Below are 8,134 nucleotides of genomic sequence, written 5' to 3' on the forward strand. Positions count from 1 at the left end.
CCAAATCTCAGTTATTTTTCATTTATACTTTGTGTCTAATGTGGGGACACAGGGGCTCAGCTCATCATATTCACTCAGGATTCATCTATAAGTAGGCTGTCCTGATCACTGCGATAGTGGGAATGTGAGGTTACAAATCACACTTGAACTCTAAAAGTGTCTAATTATACTGACCAATGCAAATTGTATGGCCACACCAAACTTTCCAAGCCGCCAGCCAATCCAATTCCATCATGTGACCAGAGAGCTGAGCTAGCACTAATGACAAGCTCACAGCCCATCCTTGATATGCACATGGGAACAGGTGAAACCAGACGGCATGCTTCTATGGTGCTTCTCAGTGAGACACTGAGCTATCTCTTTTATGGTTTATTATGCTATTGAAATATGATTACATACTATAATATTCACCCTTTTAAAGTGTATAATACTGTCTGGGCGCGGTGGCTCATGCCTGTAATCCCAGCATTTTGGGAGGCTGAGGTGGGTGGATCACTTGAGACCAAGGGTTTGAGACCAGCCTGGGCAACATGGTGAAACCCCATCTCCTCTAAAAATATAAAAATTAGCCGAGTGTGGTGCCACATACCTGAAGTTCCAGCTACTCCGAAAGCTGAGGCATGAGAATCACTTGAACCCAGGAGGTGAAGGTTGCAGTGAGCCAAGATCATTCCACTGCACTCCAGCCTGGGCGACAGAGCAAGACTCTGTCTCTAAATAAATAGATAAACAAAGTGCATGATGCAGTGCATATATTCATTTTCCTACATACAAGATTGCAGATATATGGATAAGTGTATCAGCTAAGCAGATCATTAGAAAGCTGAGGAGAATATTAGGGGGGATGTTTTTCTTCCAACCCAGGTGTCATTCCAGATAACTTTCCTCCATCTGAGCCACTGTCCACAAGTTCCACCCCCAAATGAGCCTCTCACATTAGTCCCCTTCTTTCCCCGACCACTAACTCAGCCCAATTCAGGCCCTACCCGTCTCTCATTTGGGTACTTGCAATAGGCTAATTCCACCTACCCAGTTCCTCCTCTGAACAAAAATACACATACGAGTTTCTTCTGGGTTAGCAAAAGCACTACACCCCATCAAAATGCCCATGGCCATTTTTTTGCAGAAATGGAAAAGTTGATCCTTAAATTCATATGGAACTATAGAGGATCCCAAATAACCAAAGCAATCTTGAGAAAAAAGAACAAAGTTGGAGATCTCACCCTTCCAGATTTCAAAAAGCTCACTGTAAAGACACGATAATCAGCTTTTGTCAGCGTGATACTAGTATAAGGATAGACATACAGGGCAGTGGAACACTGAAAGTCGGACATACATCTGTGAACAACTGATTTTCAAGAAAGGTGTCAAGACCATTCAGTGGAAGAAAGAACAATCTTCAACAACTGGTGCTGCGACACCACCAGCAAAAGAATGAAGCTGAATCCCTGCCTTTCACCAAATACAAACATTAGCTCAAAATGGATCAAAGACCTAATATATCTTATATTTAGACCTTTGCTCTAAATGTAAGAGGTAAGACTACAACACTCTTAGAAAAATCCATAGGGGTAAATCTTTATAACCTCATATTTGGCAGTGGATTCTTAGATATGACACCTAAAGAAAAAGATAAATTAGACTTTATCGAAATTAAACATTTGGTGCATCAAAGGACATTGTTAAGAAAGTGAAAGGACAGTGTACACAATGGGAGAAAATATGTGAAATCATACATCTGATAAGGCCCTGATATCCAGAATATTCATAAAGAACTCTTATAACTGAATTACAGAAAGGCAATGCAATTAAAAAATGGGCAAAACTTGCCCAATACAGTGGCTCTCGCCTGTAATTCCAGCACTTTGGGAAGCCAAGGAGGGAAGATTTCTTGAGGCCAGGAATTTGACACCAGCCTGGACAACATAATGGAATGCTATCTCTACAAAAAACGTTAAAAAGTTAGCCAGGTGTGGTGGTGCATTCTTGTGGTCCCAGCTACTTGGGAAGCTGAGGCAGAGGATCACTGAAGCCCAGGAGTTCAAGACTGCAGTGAGCTATGATTGTACCACTGTATTCCAGCCTGGGCAGCAGAGCAAGACCCCATCTCTTAAGAAAGAAATAGGCATAGAAGTTGAATATGCAGATAGACAACATGCACATAAAAAGATGCTTAACATCATTAGTTGTTAGGGAAATGCAAATCAAAAGCACAATGAGATACCACTTCATAAAAGAACAGCTATAATTAAAAATAAATAATTGTTGGCAGGAATGTAGAGAAACTGGAATCCTCTTCCATTGCTGGCGGATATATAACAGTGTAGCCACTTTGGAAAACATTTGGCAGTTCATCAATAAATTAAATACAGAATTGCCAAATGGCCCAACAGTTCCCCTCCTAAGTATATACCCAAAAGAATTGAAAATAGGTGTTGAAATAAAACTTACATTAATGCTCATAGCTGTGCTATTCATGATAGCCAAAAGGTGGAAACAGCCCAGATGTTCATCAACTGATAAGCAATATGGATAAACAAATATGGCATAGCCATACAATGGAATATTATTCAGCCATAAAAAGGAATGAAGTTCTGATACAGGCTAATTATAGATGAACTTTAAAAACATTATACTAAGTAAAGAAGTTAGATACACAAGGCCACATATTATGTGATTCCATTTACATGAAATTTCCAGAATAGGCAGATTCATAGACACAGAATAGATTAGTGGTTGCCAAGGGCTGGGAGTGGGGATAAATGAGGATTTAGGTACAGAGTTTCCTTTTGGTGGGATGAAAATGTTCAGAAACAAGATTAGTGATGGTTGCACAATATTGTGACTGTATTAAATGCTATTGAATTGTCCACTTAAAAATGGATGAAATGGTAAATTTTGTGTTATGTGTGGTGATACAATCAGAAAGTACTGTAAAATCACTGGAAAATATTTTTGGACAATTTGAAAATGCTTAGTATATATCTTCTGTACTTTTATGCACATATGCTTAATATAAAAACATGTTTTTACACAAGTTTGAGATCACATTATGAATACTTCTTTGTCGGCCTTTTTGTTTTCCATTATTATAGCTTAGCTATCTTTCCACTTAACTAAAAATATTGACCTCATTATTCTTTAACAGTTATGAGTACTGTTTGTCGGCCTTTTTGTTTTCCATTATTATAGCTTAGCTATCTTTCCACTTAACTAAAAATATTGACCTCATTATTCTTTAACAGTTATGAGTACATTATTATTACAATTGTTTTAAGTTGATTTCTCTTCCTTTCTTTTCCCAATCATGTTGTAAGTGTGGCTTAAATTGCCTCTTTTCAGGATAATTGTATATTATTTCTGTTAAATTCCTGGAAATAACTAATGAAGAAGCATTTAGCTGTATTGAGACACTATATGAAATACTGGCCACAGAACATCATATGGTGATATTTTCTATTATTCTTTTGAAAGTTTTATTTAATGGTAACATGCCTATAATACTTTTTTCTTCCAAATTTGAAAAATGTAAACCATTTAATACTAGTTTTTAAAAATGCCTAATTGAAATCTTTAGCAGAATTTTTAGTCGCTTAAATCTTTAAAAAGTCAGTGGTTTAACCTATATAAAATGAATTCAGTGGCTTTAATTCTATTTGTGGTTGAAACTTTTTGGTTGAAAATATGTAATAGCCATATGTTCACAGAATCATCTGAATAATTTATTTCTGTATTCTAGATGATCTGTTGTTATAAATGGAAAGGCAGTTTATAAATGTTTATGTATGTTATCTATGTTAGGATTACAACTATTTAAAATATATGCATAGTAAACATACTGGAAAGAAATAAACCAAAATGATAACTGTGATTTTGTAAATATAGTGGTAGGATAAGTAATTTTTGTCTAATAATTTTGTATTATAAATATGTTCCTTAAGTTGCTTTTGGTTTTTTGGGGGATTTTGTTTTGCTTTGTTTTGTTTTTAATCTCGAGACTGAGTCTTGCTCTGTCGCCCAGGCTGGAGTGCAGTGGCATTATCTCTGCTCACTGCAACCTCCGCCTCCCAGGTTCAAGCGATTCTCCTGCCTCAGCCTCCTGATTAGCTGGGATTACAGACTCTCGCCACTACGCCCAGCTAATTTTTTTTTTTTTTTTTTTTTTTGAGATGGAGTCTCGCTCAGTTGCCCAGGCTAGAGTACAGTGGCTTAATCTCAGCTCACTGCAACCTCCACCTCCTGGATTCAAATGATTCTCCTGCCTCAGCCTTCTGAGGAGCTGGGATTACATGCATGCCCTACCACACCCGGCTAATTTTTGTATTTTTGTAGAGATGGGGTTTCACCATATTGTCCAGGCTGGTCTCAAACCTTTGACCTCAGGTGATCTGGCCACCTCAGCCTCTCAAAGTGCTGAGATTACAGGCATGAGCCACCATGCCCGGCTGCTAAGAGTCATTTAATTTTAAAGCACAAAAATCAGAAGTCAACATGTCTTACCAGTGAGCTCCAGACTTGTTATCTGTGGTGCTGTTAATGGTGGTATCTGGGTGAGCATGGCGTTGATGCAGCTGATGGTCCTGTAGGATAGAGAGCACCCACTTGGCAGGCGCAGTGTGCCTCTGGGAGGAGCAGGAAGTGGGGATCGAGAGGGCATTCGGAACGTATCTCCTCTTACCGGGTCCTCTTCGTCTTCCTCATCCTCCTCATCCTCCTCACCCTCCTCCTCCTCCTCCTCCTCCTCCTCCCTTCCTTGGCGTTGCTGCTGGTGTGCCAGCCTCCTCTCCTCTCCAGGCCTCTGCTTTCCGTCTCCTCCTCTGCTGTCCCCCTCACTGTAAAGCTGCCTCTGATTTCTAGATTCGGGGGTCTCTCTCTTTTGCTCTGTATCTTCTTTCATTGCTTCATCCTCCTCAGATTGAAGTGCTTCTTTTCTTACTATTTGGTCCATTCCCACCTGAGGAGGTGGCACTTGCTTATGAAGTAAATTGGTAGGTTCTCTTTGTTCTGAAGAATCACCAGAAAATTCATTTCTATCATTTAATGCTATACCACTGAGTAGAGAATAGGAGACTAATGACCACGCAAGGATGAGGTAGCAGAGATAAGTTGATGATATTAATAAAAGAAAAAAATATAACAAAAAAATAACAAAAATAAGATTAGTAAATATTATTCCCTCCAAGTATTTGAGTGCAATTTAAAGATGAAATGCACCTTGAAATTTTTGCTTAAAAAGTTTTAATAGTCACTTTATTTCTGTTTTGTAAGATCTCTTACATTTTTTTCACCTGTGGGCCTTAATACTAATTTTTATATTAAATAACTTAATGCTTATTTTTGCTAACATATCATGCTACCTCATGACTAAGGAGGGAATAATATTGCCACATGAGGCAAAATGGTAAGCAATCCTGTTGTGAGATTGTGTTATAATCAGATGTGATATCTTTATAATAGATACTGTTCTGTTCATTAGGGCTATTGCTAATGTGAGAATTTGTAGACTGTTTACCAGACATTAAAAAAGTGAAACGTATATATTTTACTTGCTTATAGCAGTGAAACCAACTTTTGTTATAGATTTGTCATTATTTTTGTCCCTGGCATCCTAGCATCATCCTCTGAAATTCAGAATTATAGAGAGAAAGTTTTCCTCCTTCTCTCTCCCAGATTCTATACTTAAATCATCTTTACTACCTGAGACTTACAAATGACATTCTGGACTTAAGTGATGTTGCTTTAACTTAGACATATGCACAGGAGTGCTGTTTATCCTTCCATGATGGTGGGAGTAGAATAAATGATAGTAGACAGTGAATCTACATTTATATTCAGCTGTTAAATCTTTGGCAGAAAGTGGGGAAGACAAGACAAAGACTAGATTAAAATTCACTCTCTGAGTAAACAGTTCTAGGGAGAACTGATTTCACAGTGCATAATTTTTTTTTTCCCTGAGACAGAGTCTTGCTCTGTCGCCCAGGCTGGAATACAGTGGCATGATCTCGGCTCACTTCACCCTCTGCCTCCCGGGTTCAAGCGATTCTCCTGCCTCAACCTCCCAAGTAGCTGGGATTACAGGCACCCCGCCACTATGCCAGGCTAATTTTTGTATTTTTAGTAGAGATGGGGTTTCACCGTGTGGACTAGCTGGTCTCAAACACCTGACCCATGGTGGTCCTCCTGCCTCAGCCTCCCCAAGTGCTGGGATTACAGGTGTGAACTACTGTACCCAGCCAGAGTGCATACATTTTCTTTCATCAAGATTTATAAATTTACTTTAATCATCTGCCTACTCTTATTTAATACTATATATAAACTACTCCCGAAAAGAACTCAGGATATATAATTATTTGGAGAAATTACTTGAGATATCAATTCAGTATGTATTATAAAGTCTGTGAGTTTTTTCACATCTCTAGCAAAACATGCAGAAGGAGAATAGGAAAAAGTTAGTGAAAGGAAACTAAAGCTATCATATTGAAACATTTAAAATCCTTCCTGTATATCCAAGTTTATTTTTCCAAAATAACTACATTTCAAGAATACTCCAAGTCTTTTGAAAAAATGTCTAAGAATTTGTGACTCTTACTTTGTAAACCTTGTATTTATTTCACTCCAAGGAATCCATTTCATTGAACACTTTTTTCCTAACTCTTTTTAAACGTTAGTGAAATATTTGGTAGTATAAAGCAAAACACAATTTCTAAATAGTCAAAAGTTTTTCCTGGCAGGAGACTTTTGTAGACACCTACCCTGTGATCATCTGTGCGCATGGGAGCAATCTACCTCGGTTATAGACAAGATGTCCCTATCCCTTCCCAGCCAAGTATTTAACAAGTATTTATTTGCTTATTTTCATAAGGTGTTGGTTAGGCTTTTCTCAGAGGAGACTGGGCCTCCCGGGAAGGGTCCTTCATTCAGTCAGGTATGAGCCTCATTGGAAAAGGGGTCCATGAGCAGCCAACAAAACCCATGCTGTGATCTCCTGCACACAGAAGGGCCACATGAGAAAATCATGCTTCAGGCTACACTTCTGCATTTTCCTGGGATTATCCAAGCAGTGATGTGGGTTCCTGTGCTGCCTTTGAATGGCTGGGTATAGCCAGAGGGTTGGGGCTTTATTCTCTTTAGATGCAAATCAGTCTTCGTTTGTTTACCCTGGCTTCAAGGTGATAAAGCCATGTTGGGTTGGATTAAGTGGGATAATGCACACATAGACCAAAGCAGAGCCCTTAACTCAGTAAGAATTCAGGATCTGTTAGTTGTAGAAATTCTGTTACCGTATCTCTAAAGCTGAGAGTCAAATGTGGAATGTAATCTCATCCAAGTTTACTGATAGAGCTAGAACTATAAAGCCACAGTCTATTATCTATATCCCCTACCATGCATTTTCCCAGATATTTTCTATGTTAAGCAACATTCTGCCAATATTTTAAGTACTCAGATGACTAATGTATCATAATTTTAATCTAAAATTAGTAACAAAAACAAATGGAAGTTAAAGATCAATCACACACTGATACTTTGCTTAGCTAAATCTCTATACCAGTAGCAGAGCAGACAGGGCAGCATTCCCCTTCAGGTATAACTGTTTGGGGGCACCTCTGGGGATGGCACATGGTTTCATCACAAAGCACTCTTCCATCTGAGCAGAGGCAGGTAGTGCAGGGCTCGGGGGACCACACAGCTTTGTTGTACATGGTTATGCCCTTTACCAAACAGTGTCCTTTCTTTCCTGGAAGAAAACAAAAGCACAAATTTAAATTTCTTATGTGGTTACCAGCAACTGTGAATGGAAGTAAACACAATGTGAAGTCAGACTGCTCTAACCACACAAGAGTAGAATTCTACGTGCATTCATGTGTAGGGTAAAAATGTCGTATAGACAAGAAATGCTGAAATGCTTTTCACAGGCTCTCCTCTCAGCCCCTTCACTTAGGCTCTAAGAGTGAACTCCTCATGGTAACTTGGGGCTGAACTGCGCTTCCATTTTGTATCCATCAGGATAGATTAAATTATACAACAGCAACAAACAATCCCCAAATCTCAGTTATTTTTCATTTATACTTTGTGTCTAATGTGGGGACACAGGGGCTCAGCTCATCATATTCACTCAGGATTCATCTATAAGTAG

At 38.7% G+C, this 8,134-nt stretch overlaps 1 protein-coding gene across 1 annotated transcript in view; it reads right to left on the bottom strand.

Moving 5' to 3' along the window:
- ECM2 (extracellular matrix protein 2, female organ and adipocyte specific) overlaps positions 1–8,134 on the bottom strand; it is a 61,602-nt gene that overhangs the window by 18,823 nt on the left and 34,645 nt on the right. The window contains exons 2-3 of the mRNA XM_011927523.1: positions 7,547–7,786; positions 4,501–5,004 (exon numbers count right to left, since the gene is read on the bottom strand). Of these exons, the coding sequence (XP_011782913.1) occupies positions 4,501–5,004; positions 7,547–7,786 (744 nt within the window). The remainder of the gene's footprint in view (positions 1–4,500; positions 5,005–7,546; positions 7,787–8,134) is intronic.

Source organism: Colobus angolensis, unplaced genomic scaffold (genome assembly GCF_000951035.1).
Source record: "Colobus angolensis palliatus isolate OR3802 unplaced genomic scaffold, Cang.pa_1.0 Scaffold72, whole genome shotgun sequence".
Taxonomy (NCBI): Eukaryota; Metazoa; Chordata; class Mammalia; order Primates; family Cercopithecidae; genus Colobus; species Colobus angolensis.